The sequence below is a fragment of the Salvelinus namaycush genome, chromosome 27 (genome assembly GCF_016432855.1).
Source record: "Salvelinus namaycush isolate Seneca chromosome 27, SaNama_1.0, whole genome shotgun sequence".
Lineage (NCBI taxonomy): Eukaryota > Metazoa > Chordata > Actinopteri > Salmoniformes > Salmonidae > Salvelinus > Salvelinus namaycush.
In genome coordinates, this window is record NC_052333.1 from 32176552 (window position 1) to 32196305 (window position 19754).

The 19754-nt window shown below is 41.5% G+C and overlaps 1 protein-coding gene across 1 annotated transcript; it reads left to right on the plus strand.

Annotated features, from left to right (window-relative positions):
• The first annotated feature begins 11244 nt into the window (after positions 1 to 11244).
• LOC120022235 (zinc finger protein 706-like) lies at positions 11245 to 19711 on the plus strand. Its single transcript, XM_038966118.1, has 4 exons — positions 11245 to 11330; positions 12223 to 12364; positions 18836 to 18963; positions 19104 to 19711. Exons 2-3 carry the CDS (start codon positions 12230 to 12232, stop codon positions 18929 to 18931), a joined length of 231 nt encoding a protein of 76 aa, XP_038822046.1. The 5' UTR covers positions 11245 to 11330; positions 12223 to 12229; the 3' UTR covers positions 18932 to 18963; positions 19104 to 19711.
• Positions 19712 to 19754: the final 43 nt, after the last annotated feature.

Sequence of the window (19754 nt, forward strand, 5' to 3'; positions counted from 1 at the left end):
TACTTGGCTCATTGTGTTCTAGTGACTTCTTGTGGTGGGCTGGGTGCCTGTAGGCTGACAGCGGTTGTCAGTTGAACAGTGTTTCCTCTGACACATTGGTGGGTGTTAAGGAGTGTGGTTTGTGGGTCATGTTTCAGAGGATGCATGACTTGGTCTTTGCCTCTCATGAACCTGTTGGGGAGTTGCAGTGATGAGACAAGATTGTAATTGGATATGATGAAAAAGGGGGGTTAAATAAAAACATGTAAACAGAAAATGCCCTGGCAAATATTTTTATACTTGCCGGTGTAACCTACAACATTATTGATATGTTGCTTAAGGGACAGCTCACAAATTACTGGGGCGGCTGGGGTGGTCCAAAATAGGGGAGGGTTGTCAAACTTTGCCTTGGGGAGTGTTTGTGGTTTTACTAGATAATTTCTTCCATCCTAGCCAAATTTCCTCATCTGCTTGCATGCACCTCCTCTATATCAAGGTGTATTGGTGCTTCCCTAAATGCACATGCTTTTCCGTGTGCTAACTTTTACTATACCACAGGTCAGTATAGTCTACCAGTCTATCCAGCATTCATAGTGACAATAGTGGTAGGTGGATAATTTGTCCAGATCTGCAATAGGCTAACTAGCAACCACACCACGTATAAAACCATTCAAAGCTGCATCAATTTTCAATATAAATTGACAAGAACAAATAGGAATACCTGATAGGCAGCGGACAGGCCAGGTGCATCATGGCGCATGAAAGAACAGCGATGACATGAAACACACAGCTCATAAAGAAAGTGGAACTGTGCCTAGAAAATAGAAACTAACCTATCAGGGGGAAGTGGTACAACTTTTGTGGAAAGTCATAGATGACTTCAGTCATGCTATGTTTTAATAAGTGTCATGTTTCAACAGTGGATATTTATTCCCATTTTCCATTTCAGCTTTTCCATTTGGAATCATTGTCTACTACAGGGCAGCATCCTTATGTGCCACCGGTGAATTTTCCATATTGCTGACACCTCATTCACTCTCATTGATGATTCAAAGAGGGGAAAATAAAGAGTTGAGAGAAAATAGAAAGAAAGGTAGAGGGGAGTCAGAAGAAGAGGATGTGATCTGGACAACTTGACTTGAGGAAGCGTGGTGGTCGCTTGTTTCTCTTTTAGTCACCACATTGCTCCTCCTAGTCAGACTGTCTCTATCATGTCTCAGTCATATGACCGGTCTCTCCTTCAGACTAACTGTATCAGAGGTGAACACAGAGGCTTAGCTTAAGCTCTGTGGTTGCCAGATCAGATAAAACCGTGTGGTCATGTTTCCACTTAATATGCAATGTCAGACACCACACTCACAGAAGAAAAATGAAAACCACAATTCAATACACTTTATGACTCTCTCTCGCTCTCTCCCTCTTTCCTTCCCTCTCTCTCTCTTTCTCTCTCTCTTTCTATCCTTCTCCTCTCTCTGATTATATTTTTCAGAAAGAAAAAGTATGAAAGAGACAATTCAGCTGACATCTATTTATCTTTTGATAAATATTCTCAATGAGAATCAAAACTGTTTTCCTGTATTGTCTGAAACTGTGGAGCTAGCGGTGTCATACATGAAAGGCCTAAACGTCCAGGATGCAGAGAAACAGAAATCCCCCTCAGGACAATGGAGGAAAGGGACATAAATGGATGGGAACAAACAGAATAGACCAGCCAGCTGCACCCTCCTTCTTCTCATCTTTTTGATGCTCTGCACTTTATCATCGTTGCTTTGCTTAGATTGAATGTAACATGGGTGAAAGGTCGAAATGTCCAATGCAAAAACACAAATGTTTTGACCGGTTTGAATAGTGTAACTGGTGATACTGTAAATATTGTGATATATTTTGGGTGATTTTATCTCTTCAATGTATTATACAATGTGAAATACTTTTATAAATCAATGTGTGTTTGAAGAAAATTGACCAACTGCCATTGTCGAGAAAGTACCATGCCAATGGATATCACATTCTTCAATTAACATGTTGACTTATAGGAAGAGGGAACTCCTACTGTATGTCTGATTCATTTGATTTGTCATGAGTCAAAACGTCTTGAATTGAATAACAATTCAAATAAAATGGTTTGAAGCCAGTGGGGTGAATGGTGCTGCTGTGTATGTAAGTACACAAGTTAGGTTTTTCTTTGCCTCTATTCCAGCAACACACATCCTCTATAGTTGCTTTTTCACTGGTCAACATTCACAAGGGGGCGACAGAGGTTTTCTTGGTGTCTTCTCATTTGTTGTGTAAATAAAAGAAGAGTCTCTCTTGTCTCGTTGTCTTCCCTTGCTAGCAAGTTTGCTAAACACTGCAAGCTAGCTAGCCTTTTGAAATAATCAGATTTCTAATTAAATAATATTAAATGGCAAATACTTATACTTCCCGGTGCAACCTACAACATTATCCCAATTTGATATGCTGCTTAAATGTATTGGCTCAAGCAAGTTGGAAATCGCAAATTCAACAATGAGTGGTTTGGAAGAATCAATGACTAACTGCAAGTGCTGCAAAGCAATCACTATTTTGCTTCCCCCGCCTGCTATTCGGTGGAGAGGGTGTGTGGTCCAAGTCTGGGTTGAAGGGACTCTTTTCCAAGCATAAAAGGATAAACATTCACACGAAATACCATGGGCCAGAAAAGGTTGAATACACTGGCCATGAGGTCAATCCATCATTACTTCTGCTGCCTTAAAAACAGCTGGAAACTCAGAACTGGGAAATCTCAGACTTCAGTGAGTTCAAGACAACTGGGAACTCGGAAAAAAACGAGCTCAGACTGGGAAAAAAACATTTTGAACGGTCATCCAACTTGGATTCCAAGTCGGGCCCCTTTCTAGAGCTCCGACCTGAAGATCACTGACGTCATGAATCAACCTTGTTTTTTTCAGAGTTCCCAGTTGTATATTGTAGCTTAGAAAGTAATACTAATTGTATGTTGTGTAGTAAACTGTTAGTAGCCCATGTGCCTCACCCAAATAATTTGGTCCCTTTCCCCTTCATAACATAGCCTATTGTTCTGACTTGGTGGTGCACGTGTAGCCTATAGCCTGTTTTAGAGAAACGTCATCATCAAATATTGTAAGAGCTTTCATTGTCTGCCTATATGCCCCCTTTATTTATCCTACGGTTCTGACTTTTTTTTAGAGGGTAGATCAGCTATAATATTACAGATAGATTGTAGCTTCCATCAATGTAATTGTCTGCATCACTTCCAATCCCCCATATATTTTTTGAAAATATACATATACAATCATACATACAGTTGAAGTCGGAAGTTTACATACACTTTAGCCAAATACATTTAAACTCAGTTTTCACAATTCCTGACATTTAATCCTAGTAAATATTCCCTGTTTTAGGTCAGTTAGGATCACCACTTTCTTTTAAGAATGTGAAATGTCAGAATAATAGTAGAGAGAATGATTTATTTCAGCTTTTATTTCATTCATCACATTCCCAGTGGGTCAGAAGTTTACATACACTCAATTAGTATTTGGTAGCATTGCCTTTAAATTGTTTAACTTGGGTCAAACGTTTCAGGTAGCCTTCCACAAACTTCACACAATAAGCTGGGTGAATTTTGTCCCATTCCTCCTGACAGAGCTGGTGTAACTGATTCAGGTTTGTAGGCCTCCTTGCTCACACACACTTTTTCAGTTCTGCCCACAAATTTTCTATGGGATTGAGGTCAGGGCTTTGTGATGGCCACTCTAATACCTTGACTTTGTTGTCCTTACGCCATTTTGCCACAACTTTGGAAGTAGATGTCCTAACCGACTTGCCAAAACTGTAGTTTGTTAACAAGAAATTTGTGGAGTGGTTGAAAAATGAGTTTTAATGACTCCAACCTAAGTGTATGTAAACTTCCGACTTCAACTGTATTTGCATATTTCCGTTAGGGCACGCCTCACCTGTGAATAGCTGGTGTGCACAACTCAATTTGACCTTGCACTCCTACTAAACAGTGGCGACCCGTAATTCAGAGCAGATGGGGCAGAGCCTGTTTTGAGCCCCACATTTTTAGCAAAACATTTATAAAAATATGTTTTTTGGGGGGCTTGCCTGCTTTACATGTTATTTGGGCATTAATACGTGTCACATATCAGTTTGCAAACAATGTAAAATATATATATAATTGAGTTAATAAAGCTGCATACAAACATGGTGTCACGCCCTGACCTGAGAGAGACGTTTTTTTCTCTATTTAGTTAGGTCAGGGTGTGATGTGGGGTGGGCATTCTATGTTTTGTATTTCTTGGTGTTTGGCCAAGTGTGGTTCCCAATCAGAGGCAGCTGTCTATCATGGTCTCTGATTGGGAATCATACTTAGGTAGCCTTTTTTCCCACCTATGTTGTGGGATCTTGTTCTTGTATTGTTGCTTTTGCGCCCTCAAGGCTGTTCGTTTCGTTGGTTTTCTCTTTCTTGGTTTTGCTGGTTATCATTAAAGAATATGATTAACCTACCCCACGCTGCATCTTGGTCCACTTCTTCAGACAAGCGTCACAGGAGATCCCATCACAAAAAGACCAAGCAGTGTTTTCTGGAGGAGTGGACATGGGAGGAGATACTGGAAGGCAAGGGACCCTGGGCACAGGCTGGAGAATATCGCCGTCCTAAGGAGGAGCTAGAAGCAGCAAAAGCGAAACGGCGAAGATACGAGGAGTTGGCACGACGAAGCATGCACGAGAGGCAGCCCCCCAAAATTGGGGGGGAGGCACAGGGGGAGATTGGCGGTGTCAGGTTATAGACCTGAGCCAACTCCCGTGCTTACCGCGGGGAGAGAGTGACCGGGCAGGCACCGTGTTATGCGGTAAAGCGCACAGTGTCTCCAGTGCGCGTGCACAGCCCGGTGCGCTCGGAGCCAGCTCTCCGCAAGTGCCACGCTAGAGTGGGCATCCAGCCAGGGCGGATTGTGCCAGCTCAGCGCTCTTGGTCTCCAGTGCGCCGTTTCGGCCCAGGGTATCCTGCGCCGGCTCTGCACACTGTGTCTCCGGTGCGCTGTGACAGCTCAGTGTGTCCTGTGCCTGCGCTCCGCACGTGCCGGGCTAAAGTGGGCATTCAGCCACGAAGAGTGGTGCAAGTTCTAAGCACCAGATCTCCAGTGCTCCCCCACAGCCCGGTTCGACTTGTGCCTGCGCTCTGGAGGTGCCGTGCTAAAGTGGGCATTCAGCCTGGAAGAGTGGTGCCAAGGTTAAGCACCAGATCTCCAGTGCTCCCCCACAGCCCGGTTCATCCTGTGCCTGCTCCACGGGTCAGTCCGGAGCCTGCAGCGACGGTCTCCAGTCTGGAGCCTGCAACGAGGGTCCCCAGTCCGGAGCCTGCAGCGACGGTCTCCAGTCCGGAGCCTCCGGCGATGGTACCCAATCCGGAGCCTGGGGCGAGGGTCCCCAGTCCGGGGCCTGCGGCGAGGGTCCTCAGTCCGGGGCCGGCGACGAGGGTCCCCGCACCAGAGGCACCACCAAAGTGGGGGGAGCCAGAGGCGGAGCGGGGGCTACGCCCCGAACCGGAGCCGCCGCCAAGGGTAGAGGCCCACCCGGACCCTCCTCTATAGGTTCAGGTTTGCGGACGGGAGTCCGCACCTTTGGGGGTTGGTTTTCTCTTTCTTGGTTTTGCTGGTTATCATTAAAGAATATGATTAACCTACCCCACGCTGCATCTTGGTCCACTTCTTCAGACGAGCGTCACACATGGTCTATTTTTTGTTTTCTTGAGTAAGGCAGCTACAAAATGCAGGTGTTTCAGTCTAGCTCAGTGCTTTCTGTGGTGGTGGGGCAAGCCAGTTGAAAATACGGAGCGTTGCACCGTGATTGGCTCAATGTTCTGTCACTCATGGGGACGCTACATCACCGCCAAGTCTCAGGGTAGAGCTACAAAATTCTAGCCCCTTGAGTGCTGCCATAGAGTTACATTAGAAGTGCCCATCCAAGAAGGCTCAAGGTCATTGGACACAGATAAAATTACGTCAAATCACGTTATATGTGCAGTAACTGGTCTGTAAAAAGAGAATTTAGTTGTTCCATGTAATTGCTCGGCTTTGTTACTTTTTGTAATAAAGTCTATTTGAATTCATAAGCTCCGGTATCTGAGAAATATTTGATTCAATATTTCCACGACAGCAGTCATCATCATGAATCAAGTCGACAATCTACTGGCAAATTCTTTTTAATCCTTGTCATATGGAGAAATAATGAAGTGAAGTTGGAAATCGCAATTTCAACAATGAGTGGGTTGGAAGAAATCAGTGACAGTGGCTAACTGCAAGCATTGCAAAGCAATCACTAGCCTGCTATTCAGTGGAGTGGTTGTGTGGTCCCAAATCTGGGATTAAGAGGCTCTTTTCCAAGTTTAAAATGATAAACATTCAACATTGTCCATGCTGTCAATAAAGCATGATTTGTGCTGCACTCAAAACAACTGTTAACTCGGAACTGCGAAGACTTGACTTCAGTGAGTTCAAGACAACTGGGAAGTCGGGAATATACAAGCTCCGACTGGGAAAACAAGTTTTGAAAGGTCATCCAACTCGGAATTGTAAATCCGGCCCCTTTCTAGAGCTACGACCTGAAGATCAATGACGTCATCATGATTCGACTTGTTTTTTCAGAGTTCCCAGTTGTTTTGAAAGCACCATAAATCCAGAGAATGCCAGACTTTGATGACAAAATTTGCCCACAAAAGACCGCAGCACCACCTTCTACCCGCGACTGAATTCCTCTCAGTACCATATTTGGTGGTGAGAAAATGTTTTTAACAGATGCTTCAGCTTTATAGCCCCTGTGACGTGTCTTGGTTACCCCTTCTGTCTGCGCTATTACATGCTGTGGTCCTGTGACAAACTGACACAATTTTGGTATAATGTCTGTGCTATCATATCATTGTGTCTAGGAATTTATATCAAATAAAATAAAATTGTATTTGTCACATGCACCAAAGACAACCTTACAGTGAAATGCTTACTTATAAGCCCTTAACCAACAATGCAGTTTTAAGAACAATACCTAAAAAATGTATAAATAAAAGTAAAAAATAATTAAAGAACAGCAGTAAAATAACAATAGCGAGGCTATATACGGGGGTACCGGTACAGAGTCAATGTGCGGGGGCACCGGTTAGTTGAGGTAATTGAGGTAATATGTACATGTAGGTAGCGTTATTAAAGTGACTATGCATAGATAATAAACAGAGAGTAGCAGCAGTGTAAAAGAGACGGGAGCAGCAACATTATGTACAAAATCAGTTACAAAATATGTGAAAAAACGAACAAAATAGCACGGTTGGTTAAGAGCCCATAAAACGGCGGCCATCTTCTTCGGCGCCATCAAGGCCCATCCATCTCCACGATTATGTCTGTTGGGAAATGTATATATTGGTGACCAATATCAAAGAAAGTTTTGTAACTTTGGTCAAATTGCAGATTTTTTTTTATAGCTATCAATTGGAAGGCGTCATACTCACCGTCAATAACGAACTGGAGGACTGAACTATGTAGTTGCAGTCCATTAGATTCTGTGTTTTACTAAATTAACCAAAGCAAAAGACATGTTTCATTTAAAACTGGAAACATTATATTGACCGTCTTGAGGAGTGTGACATTTCCCAACGGACATAATCGTGTGTGAATTTGAAATGTATATTTGATACGTTCAAGTACAGGTGTGGGCATGTTGTGGTGTGTATTATGTGTGGTGGTTATGTTTTTGTTGTTGTGTTGTTTCTGTTTGTGTTTATAAAAAAAGAAAAGGTCAAAACAAATAAAGAATGTGAGATGGAAAGTAGCCTATCAATTGATAAGTAGCCTATCAATCAAATTAACCTTTGCTGCTTTTGTGTAACTTTGGGTTTCACCAAAATTGTAAATAAACATTAAGGGTGTTTATGAAACATAATTGAAATTGCCCATTTAGTTACTAAACTCACAGAAAAATGCATATAAGTGGAAGCCTATCTGGAATTGGGGTGTGAGTGGGTAGGCGATACCAAGACAGGCCTCATTCTCATCCGGAGAAACAGTGTGTCGTGTTTCTCATGAAGCATAGTGGCTAGATGGTTAGTTTGTGGACTTTCCACAAAACCATTGTGTGCTGAGTTTTCTTTTATGGGAAATCCACACATTACCTTGTGAATTCATGAATAGATTTCATGTTGTTTCATGAAACTAAGCCTAAAGCAGCAATCAGCTGCCCTGATGCAGAAGCATTCACTGCATACATACCCATAGGAATACTGTGGAATTCTGTCCCTGAAGGTCCCTTTTGGTGTTTCCAATGAGATTACCCCCGCACCAGTGGGTCGCCAGTGTTTTATGTTAGTGTGTGCTCTAGTGTTATTGTGCTTCCATCAGGTGTGTGACACTAAAGGCTTGTGGCGAGCAGAATCAACAACCTCTGCACCATTCAAGCAGTTGCTTTGTGAGAAGGTGCTAAAGTTCACAGTTAGCCATTGTTATGCAAATGCCGCTGAAAAGTAAGAGTGGCTTGGCTTTGGGCCCCAATTAGAGAAGGTCTGCAGGAGTCATGGCCCAGTGAGACACAGGTGCCAGGCTGCGTAGATTGAAACAGAAAAGTGAGCCTTTTGGGTGAAACACCGGGGTAAACCTTCACTGGAAATGCGCCAAAAGAGTATCTTATAGTCAAATAGATAGTCTTTTTTTTTTACCTCACTCAGTTTAATCCTTTCATTACCATTGTATTGATGCGAAGGCACAATGGACTACCGCCACCTAGAGGTATGGGCACGATAAGAACAAATATAGAACACCCATGCTGCCAGGTGGCGCTGCAAAGAAAGGTCAAGGGGGAGGGATCCTGAGAGGAGTGGTGTGAGAAATATTGGATTTTTTGCATTTATAGCAATGCTTATTAACTTTACTGCAGGGATGGAACGTAAGTCACAGAAAATTGAGGTTGAGGTGGCAGCTGCAGAAAGGTATTTGGGTGTGTGAGACTTGACATCAGAAGAGTTACAGGGTGTGTTAAATGGTGGTGTCCCATTCTTTCAGGTTGTTAGCCTGAGGAGGACCAGTGGCGATTTTAGCATGTAAATCTTGGTGGGGCAAAAAGGTAAATGTGGGATGCATGCCAGCAAAGCCACTACACAACACAACACTTAACAATACATTAATTTCACTATAACGGTGACAAACGGTACCCACAAACTGTTAGGGCCTACATAAAACTGTCCCAACAGCAGAGTCCCAATAGCAGAGTCCCAACACCTTACCACTGCTTCACCTGGCTTTCAGCGGAGCCTTGTCTGGCAGCGAAACAGTTCATTCAGCCTCATTTACTGCCGTTAAAAACATAGGTGATATGGCTGACTTGCTTAAACAAATGTGGTTTCTACTGACAATTGAGATGTACAAACTATGGCATAAAGGGACGTCAAGAGGATAAGAGGCAATCCGTAATTTCGATTAAGACATTATTGAGCGAGCGACGACAGACGTAGTCAATATAACTATTTGTTCAGCACTTTTGAAATGTACAGCGACAGAATTCAGAACATGGGCCATTCTTACAGTGTACTCCCTGTACAACAAGTCAGAATCGTAGGATAAATAAAGGGAGCATATAAACAGACAATGAAAGCTCTTACAATATTCAATGATTACATTTCTCTAAACTGTCACACCCTGATCTGTTTCCCCTGTCCTTGTGATTGTCTCCACCCCCCTCCAGGTGTCACTTCCCCATTATCCCCTGTGTATTTATACCTGTGTGCTCTGTTTGTTCGTTGCCAGTTCGTCTTGTTAGTCAGGTCAACCAGCATTTTTGTTCAGAGCTCCTGCTTTTCCCTGTCTCTCTTTTTCCTCACTCTCCTGGTTTTGACCCTTGCCTGTCCTGACTCTGAGCCCGTCTGCCTGACCACTCTGCCTGCCCCTGACCTTGAGCCTGCCTGCTGACCTGTACCTTTGCCCCACCTCTGGATTGTTGACCTCTGCCTACACTGACCCTGAGCCTGCCTGCCGTCCGGTACCGTTGCCCCCCCTCTGGTTTACTGACCCCTGCCTGCCTTGACCTGCCTTGATCTATCTATTGCCTGCCCCTGTTGGAATATTAAATAATTGTCAATTTGATGTGTCTGCATCTAGGTCTTACCTTGATTCCTGACAAAAACAGGTTATAGGCTACATGTTAGAGTTAGAACAGTAGGTAAAATTTTAAGAGGTGAAAATAGGCCAAATTATTAGGGTGAGGCACATTGAACGCCGTTTTGGTCTTTGCGTGTGAAAAAAGATACACATTATATAACACTATTTGATGCGTTAAATAAGCTTTTGTGGGCAAATCAAAGTCTGGCATTCTCTGGATTTATGGTGGGAACGCGGGGGAAAAACACACAGACACTCCATTGAATAGTAGGCTAACGTTAGCGGTTGCTTTGCAATGACGGCAGTTAGCCATTGATTCCTTCCAAACGACTCATTGTTGAATTTGCAATTTCCAACTTGTTGTGTAATCTTTATGTCCAATGGCCGATGAGCATTGATACGTTTTATCTATAATTTCTCTTCATTATATGACAAGGATTAAAAAGGATTTGCCAGTAGATTGTCAACTTGATTCATGATGACTGCTAGCTAAGACTTTGAAAGTAAGATGTTGACATGATCAGTCCAATCAAAGCTACTGTACATATAATGTGATTTGACGTAATTTTATCTGTGGCCAATGACCTTGAGCCTTCTTGGAAGTGCACTTGTAATATAACTCTATAGCAGGACCCAAAGGGCTGAAATGTTGGATGTCTATTCTTACTAAGGACATAAACTTGGCGATGACGTACTGTCCCCATGAGTGACAGAACACAGCCAATCACTGCGCAATGCTCCTATTTTCTGCTGGCTCGCATCACCACCACAGAAAGCACTGAGCTAGGCTGAAACACCTGTATTTTGGAGCTGACTTACTCAAGAAAACAAAAACGATATGTGACACGTATTAATGCCAAAATAACATACAAAACAGGCAAGCCCCCCAAATATATATATATATATTTTTTTTTTTTTAATTATTGCTAAAAATGTGTGGCTCAACACAGGTTGGGCTTTTTGAAAACAAAAATATTGTGAGTGCTGTGTTTGATGGTAGGGTATTTATTTATTTATTTCGTTTTTTCGACCAAAGTATAAGGGAGTTGTACTCCAGTCTAATAGCTGGCGGTAATGCAACATTTATTGGATGCCAACCGCCGGTAAACCTCATCGAAGAAGAAAAAGAAGGCGGCGCTCCGTAGTTTTGATACCTCCTAGCCAACTTCCGATTCTGGTACAACACCCAAGGAGAACGAAGCCGGGCGAAACAACGCGAAGGTATTTTTAAAAAACAAGCATTTTATTTATCAGATTGAACAGCACACATGTTGGTGTGTTTAACTTATAGCCAAATAAAATATTTGGTAACATTAATGTTGGTTTAGCTATCCAGTTCTGCGACGGTAGCTAAATAGCTAACTAAGCCACACTTGAAATGGCTGGCTAACTTGATTAGCTAGCTAAGAACTGTTAGAATTGGCTAACCATGCTCTATTTTGTTTCAGTTCGCGCCGCATACATGTTTGTCTTAGTTATTACGCAACTGTTAGTAATCAATTGGCTAGTTTACTAGCTAGATGTGCTAGCTATTTTTGCCAGCCGAACTAAAGTTAGCTACAATGCGAGGAATACGGGGTATAATCATGAGTGCACACGGTAGCAAACAGTTGCAAAACATTTAGCAACGAAAACGAGATTCTATTGGACAAATTCACATAGGTCAGTTTCGTCCCGTTTTCTTCTATGTGAATACACCGCAGTTAGCCACTACAGTGGAATGTTTTGGCTCTTGCTTAATGCTTATCACATTCTTCTCAGAACAGAAGATAATAAACTCGGCCACACGCTTCTCTATTGACTAGTCACACCTGACTATCCAGCTGATGCCGTCACAAAATATGTTAGCCATTAGATTGTATAGCACGCCTAAATCTTATAGTCTAAATCTGTTACATAACAAACCTATTGTTTACTAAATACAAGCTAGATAGGTAAATAATCATACATAATCTCTTGTTTAGTTGTCAGCTGGTTAGTCACGTGTTTAGCTAAATTCACTTGTACATTTTCTTCATAGATGGCTAGATTGCTGACAAGACTGCAATACTAGTATCAACAGATAAATATCAATGCTATGAGTTGCATTTTTAGAAGTCTCTGTTTCTTTCAGGTAGGCTATGGCTCGCGGGCAACAGAAGATTCAATCCCAGCAAAAGAACGCCAAGGCGGCAGCTGCTAAAAAGAAGGGAACGGCAGCAGACCAGAAGACTGCAGCCAAGGCAGCACTTGTCCACACCTGTCCTGTCTGCCGGGTGAGTGTTAGTGGTTGGTACTTTATGTGCCTTTAGTAGGCAGGGCTAGGGCTGTTACGGTGACTGTATTACCGCCACACCAGCGGTCACAAGTCATGACGGCAGGCAAACTCCACGTGACCGTTTAGTCACTAATTAGGCTTATCCAAGCTCTGATGCTACTGCTAGTTATTAGTAGCCTACCAAACTTGCTAACTGCCTGGTACTCAGCACTCTGTTGTCCCTCTAATTACTCTGACATCAATGCAAATGTAATCGACTATCTAATCAAACACTTCATGAGAGCTCGTGTTGCACAACATTTCTGTAGGCTATGCAATTACGTGAGAAAAGAGTGATGGCCTTTATTAAAAAGAGGAGGATCCCATCAGCTTTCTATAGGCTTTATTTTTCAACTTTCCTAATATTAAGCACAATACTTCTCTTTACAGCAGGAGTATAGCCTACATGGCTGGCATGAAAATGAACCACAGGAAAAGCATCCTCCATTTGCTATTTAAGTGCATAGGTGACATGCATTTTTTCCGCTGCCCATGTTTCGAGACCGGTGCATGATAACGGTCCATTTTAAATCAACACACATTTCACACATTATTTAGTGTGTATATATAAAGACAAGATTAAATCACTTGTGAATGATGCTAAGCTTTTTCAAATCATAGTTGTACACCTCATGTAGCCTAGCCCATAGGCCTATATGTTTTGATAAGGTTTTTATCACAACTAAAGTGGCCAAATAACTTCTTAAAATGAAGCACATTAATACGCTTTACAACGGGTGTAGAGCCTAACTGGCGTACATACGCAACTCATGAGTTTCAAGTTTGGGGAAGATAATTTTCACCATAACACACGTGGTCACTTGAGAGTTGTGTTTTCCTGCTAATGAAACATTTGCACTTATAGCCTACTGCCATGTGCGCATTGCTGTGGTTATAATGTGAAGATATAGCCTAATAGTTTCAAAAATGTTAAGCTAAAAGTTCTCATCTGTTGCGTCAGGCTCATTGCTTAAAACAGTTTTTTTAATGCTAGTGGTTGTATTAATTTGGGATCTATCGCATCCCACAACTGTCCCAGACTTTTTGGGGAATGTTTGTTTCTTGCATAGAATAGGTAAACTTTTGTACTATGGGTGGTAGTAGATTGATATAGTCTAGTGCTTTTGCTGTTCGTTAGGCCTACTCATCTTGTTGGCTGGCGAAAAGTAAATGTTGACATTTTTTTTTCAATATCCTCAGAAATGGATAATGATGTGCGCAGTTGTCTTTGTGTCTGTCTTCACTTTTAGCCTGTAAGAAAGACCCGATCCTGTGACGGAGCCATGTGAGTGAGAAGTGCTTCGGCACCCAGCCGGGAGAAGGGAATTGTAATTATTATATTTAGCCCAAGACCACGCTGCCACTGGCCGCAAAAGGCATGGATTTTTTTAGGGGGCATTACGGACACATGGGATGCCACTGGGAAATTCGAGGCCAAATTGTGAATGAGAGTCTGATGAAGTGTGTACAGCCTGCGCAAAAAAACAAAACAGAGCTCATGTCTTTCATGCAACTTTTTTCAAATCCTCATTAGAGTCGCAGCATGCAGCCTTCGAATGTTTTACAAATCAAAATATATAGCCCAACATGGGTGTCGCAACAAAAGGTACATAAATAACTCTAAATTAAGCATATAGGAGTACCTGTTTCTTTGTTAACCACTCAACACAGAATATGCGCACTCCCTCAAAATGTTTGGAGAACATATTCTTTCTATTTTATTTAGCTATGTTTAATTGTTCTTCATACTGTAAAATAATTCCATGCAATTCTAAGCAAATCTTGTCTGTTACATGAACTAGTGTAGCCCACAGCCATATGGCATAGCCAGATCAGGGCCTAACATAAGGACAACTCAAAGTATGCAATTCTGTTCTTCTGAAATAGACTACATTTTCTTCATGTCATGTTTCTTTAGACCTGTCTAAAATGGATTTATTGTGAAGGTGTAGGCTATATTACATGGATTTATTAGACTTTTTAAAGTGTAGATGTTCCAAAGGTCTGCATCAGTGGCTTGTATGCTATGCGTGGAAGCAAGGAGATGCTAAATGTGTTTGTTAACTTCTTATGGGCCAACATCCGGTGAAATTGCAGAGCACGAAATTCAAACAACAGTATTATAAATATTTAACTTTCATAAAATCACAAGTGTAATACATCAAAATAAAGCTTAACTTCTTGTTAATCCAGCCGCTGTGTCAGATTTCAAAAAGACTTTACGGCGAAAGCAAACCATGCGATTATCTGAGGACATCGCCCCGCATACAAACACATGAAAAACATATTTCAACCAGGCAGGTGCGACACGAAAGTCAGAACTAGCGATATAAAAAATGCCTTTGATCTTCTGTTGGCACTCAAAGGTCCCGGTTACATCACAAATGGTCATTTTGTTCGATAATGTCCTTCTTTATATCCATAAAAACTCAGTTTAGCTGGTGCGCTTCAGTCAATAATACACCCAGTTTCCCTCCATCAAAATGCATACAAAATTAATCCCAAACGTTACTAATAAACTTTTCCAAACAAGTCAAACAACGTTTATAATCAAACCTTAGGTACCCTAATACGTAAATAAAATATACAATTTAAGACTGAGAATCGTTATTGTCTTTACAGGAGAAAAATACCAAAGAACGCGCTCTCTTCCACGCGCTTGGAAACGCCACAGCCAAAATGGGAGCCACCTAGAAAAACTATCTTCTGGCTAATTTTTCCAAAAACCAGCCTGAAACTCTTTCTAAAGACCGTTGACATCTAGTGGAAGCCCTAGGAACTGCAATCTGGGAGGACTTGGCCTTATAATAAAAGTGATAGCCATTGAAAATAGGGGTAGGCAGATTTTTTTGGGGGGGGGGGGGTTGTCCATGGGGTTTTGCCTGCCATATCAGTTCTGTTATACTCACAGACATAATTTTAACAGTTTTAGAAACTTTAGAGTGTTTTCTATCCAAATCTACCAATATATGCATATCCTAGCTTCTGGGCACGCTTTTCATCCATACATCAAAATATTGCCCCCTACCCAAGAGAGGTTAACAGTCAATTACTGTGAGACTGGCAGTTATTTGCTTGACAATCGCGAACTGACAATTTCATGACAGCCACAGCCCTATGCAGAGGACACCTGTTTTGGTGATTTCAACTAGATCATCAAATAAATAAATTACAGCATGTTTTGGGGTTCATTTAGTAGTTTTTACCAGATTTTTAAGTACATAACCATTGGAAATGAATGTTGAAAGTTACATTTGTCCAAAACTTAAGTTGCTGCTTCTGTTTGACAAGACATTTTGATAAATATCCCAATAAAAATAAAAAACGTGTTCAAATCAATAACCAATAAGCAGAAACAGTGTTATATATTGAAAACCTCAAATTTACTATATACACATGTGCAACAATAATAAAATTACTTTTGTATTTTTTAACATGCACCGTATAAACTGTACACGCACCAAAAACCCTGTTTTGATATATAACTGATACCGATTAGGGTGGAAATCAGGTTGTACGTGCTGTTGAAATTAACACAACTAAAAAAACGCATGGAAACTAATGTGGTGGCATTTTTCTGCTTTACCAAATGAGGAGAGTTACAAACTTCACACACAGTCAGAGTTATACTTAAACTACATCTTTAATGAGCTTTAAAAAAAATAAAAAAAATAATCACCTTTATTTAACCAGGTAGGCTAGTTGAGAACAAGTTCTCATTTGCAACTGCGACCTGGCCAAGATAAAGCATAGCAGTGTGAACAGACAACAACACAGAGTTACACATGGAGTAAACAATAAACAAGTCAATAACATGGTAGAAAAAAAGAGAATCTATATACAATGTGTGCAAAAGGCATGAGGAGGTAGGCAAGAAATCGAATAATTACAATTTAGCAGATTAACACTGGAGTGATAAATCATCAGATGATCATGTGCAAGTAGAGATACTGGTGTGCAAAAGAGCAGAAAAGTAAATAAATAAAAGCAGTATGGGGGTGAGGTAGGTAAATTGTGTGGGCTATATACCAATGAACTATGTACAGCTGCAGCGATCGGTTAGCTGCTCAGATAGCAGATGTTTAAAGTTGTTGAGGGAGATAAAAGTCTCCAACTTCAGAGATTTTTGCAATTCGTTCCAGTCGCAGGCAGCAGAGAACTGGAAGGAAAGGCGGCCAAATGAGGTTTTGGCTTTAGGGATAATCAGTGAGATACACCTGCTTTAAGCTTTAGCCTTTGACTTTCAACAATTCACTATCTATAATGAATTTTGAGAGTCGCTACAGAAAAATACAGAGATCTTTTATAGCCAAGATACACCCCTCTCAACTTACATGACGAACCACAGATCTTAGGAACTCTTCACAAAGGGACTTTTACTTGAGAAAGGAGTATCCCTTAGCCAGATAGCATTCGCTATAAATTATTGCTCAGTTTGGTCTCTAAAACGTGGTTCTAATCTCGTTCCTGGTACTTCATAGTTCAAAAACATTACCTCATCCAAGGCATAACTCAATTGTCAACTCTAGATAATCCCATCTCAAGTAAACCCCCTCTTGACCCCACTCCTGGACAAGCTCACTGAGGGGAGTGAGCCTCTAGGTCATACACTATCCCAGTATAAGCGCACAGACATTGTGGAGACAAGTAATTGGTTCCCCATTAATCAAGCCATCCCTTCACATGGTTTAAGAATAGGTAAAGACACATTCACATATGAAGAGAATGTTCCATTCTGTCCTCTTCCCTTTCTGATATTCTGCATAGCACCAGGGACATGTGAAAGACAAGCCTGACCTCTCCCCTCTCTGGGCCCCAAGTGACTGAGCCCTAGCTGAGGGAAAAGTGCAACTGCCAAAACTATAGTCCAAAGGGATACATTCTAATGACAAGTATCTCACATAAGCATATTATATAAATAAAACATCTTATTTATCTATGTTACCCAACTAATTCTGATTCATCCGCCACGCTGGAGAAGTTTTTTACATCACTGGTTAGAGAACAACCCGCAGAAGACAGTCGGCTACATTTTTGAGGGATGCAATTTAATTTGTGGGTCGCCAAAAGTAAAAGAGAAACGCAACACTTATTTGTCAATCACTCATATCGATATCACGTTGAAATCAATTGCGCGAGAGGGGGGGATGAGGTGGCACGTCCTGTTAACTAGCATGGCTCAACCATCACAGTATCTGGAAATAATCACTGGTTAGAGGACAATTTGTAGAAGACGGCTAACTACATTTTTAAGCGTTGCATTTTTAGTCAAGTGTGTCGCCAACGTGGTAAGTGTAACGCAACACTTTTTTTGTTTTGTTAATCACTTCCATCGATATCCCGCTGAAATCAATAGAACAGGGGGCATACGTTTTGGGTGTAGTAGTGTTTGAACTAACACTATTCAAAGGCCACACGGAAACTTGGAATAACCTATACATGGTCGGTTAGATGAGTACTTGAAGGCATACATCTATATTTTGGGATGTTGATTTCGGGAGGCTTCCATCATGGAAAAGGGACCAGACCACTTGTTTTGTTAGTTAACCTAAACGAATCACGACCCTCTATAGAATAACAACGGTGACAACCGTTGACTGCTATTTAAGTAATAGTTTGACAGTCAAATCCATGTATTGGTGTGTGGCCATTGACTTTTATAGAGAGCCCCCCCCCCCCCAAAAAAAAATGTCTGTGCCATTTCCTGGTCATTTAATTAACTCCGCGTTCTAAGTTCTGCTCATCCCAGAGCTTGGAAAAATCAATGGTACAAAACCAAAGATATTGATCTGTTTTAAGCAATCAATCTTATGTCATCGTGATGTCTATAAACCTTTAGACTAACATCACCAATCTGAGGTTAAAATGATGTGTAATTCCACTAAGTTTTATAGGGTGAAAAGCTTGTGTAAGGTAGGTAGTAACACAAACTGTCTGCATTAGGGAAATTTGCGCAATACTGTATACAATTTACTATGGCAAAATAATTTAACATGTCAATTTAAGGTGATGGTATTTGTTGCCCAATCACAAAGTATTACCAAAAGTACATATATTTCAAGGGACATAACACTGAGACCCCTGGACATGGGTTGGGGAATATTTGTGTGACGACCTAAAGGGGGGCAGAAGGGGCAGAAGCTCACCAGCACCAGCAGTCTCTCCAACCACCCCTGAATGTCAGAGTCATTTAACCATTTAGAGAGTTGAACAAATGCCTGGCACTCTAGACTAGAGCCTCCATAGTCTGTGCAGCAACCTGAATGTTTCACGTGCCTACCTTTTTAGGTTTCTCTCAGTGCAGTCCAGTGTACTGGCCTGTGTGATGTGTAGTAGTTTGATGCATCTTATTGCTTTTTGTTTGTCACCTGAAAATTCAGTCTCAGCCAATGATTGTTAATATCCTCCATTCCTTACCTGACCCTTACAGACGCAGATGCCGGATCCGAAGACATTCAAGCAGCACTTTGAGAGCAAGCATCCCAAGTCCCCAATGCCACCAGAGCTGGTTGATGTTGAGGCTTAAACGATCACCCACACAATGGACCTACAGCTGGGGTAAGATGCTCACATCATTCAGACTTGCAGTGTACATGTCAGCAGCAAACTCTTGCAATACTGTATGCTTCAGTTATATGTTGTATGGCTCAACATGTGGAAATGTTGTCACTCATTGTCTTTCATGTTGTGATTCACAGATACACGATTTGAACACTGCGACTGGTATAATAGCGTCAAGGGACATAACACTGAGACCCCTGGACATGGGTGGGGGAATATTTGTGTGACGACCTAAAATGGGGGCAGAAGCTTACCAGCTCCCCATCTTATGTCCAACCACTCCTGAACGTCAGACTCTATTGAAGCACCCATCTTACTTCTATGAGCCCACTCTACATACATCCATATTCCTATGCTGCTTCCTTCACTTAATTCCTGTTTCAATAACATCTAGACTAATTTACAAGTCTACAAGTTTCATAACTTTTTTTGCAATTTTTTCTCATCTGTGTACTGCTGTCCTACGTTTGCCCCCAACTCTTTTCTATACCTCCTCCCATACACTCTTGTTCAGATGTTCTTGATCATTTCTGCCTTCTTTGAGGATGGTGTCATGGTGGAATGGATTTGATATACGGTCAAGACCGAGCCTGGTTCTGCCTATATAAAGGCCCTGGTCGAAACAAGGCCAAATCCTGTATTAGTTAAAGACCACTTTTGATAATCCATGTTGTAACAAAAAAGTGTTGCTTTTTACCATTTCCAATAAATTTTGCATTCCGCTGCTTATTTGATCCATTCTGAAGGAAAGCAGTGAGTAAGTTTTGTATGTGTGTGAGGTTATGTAT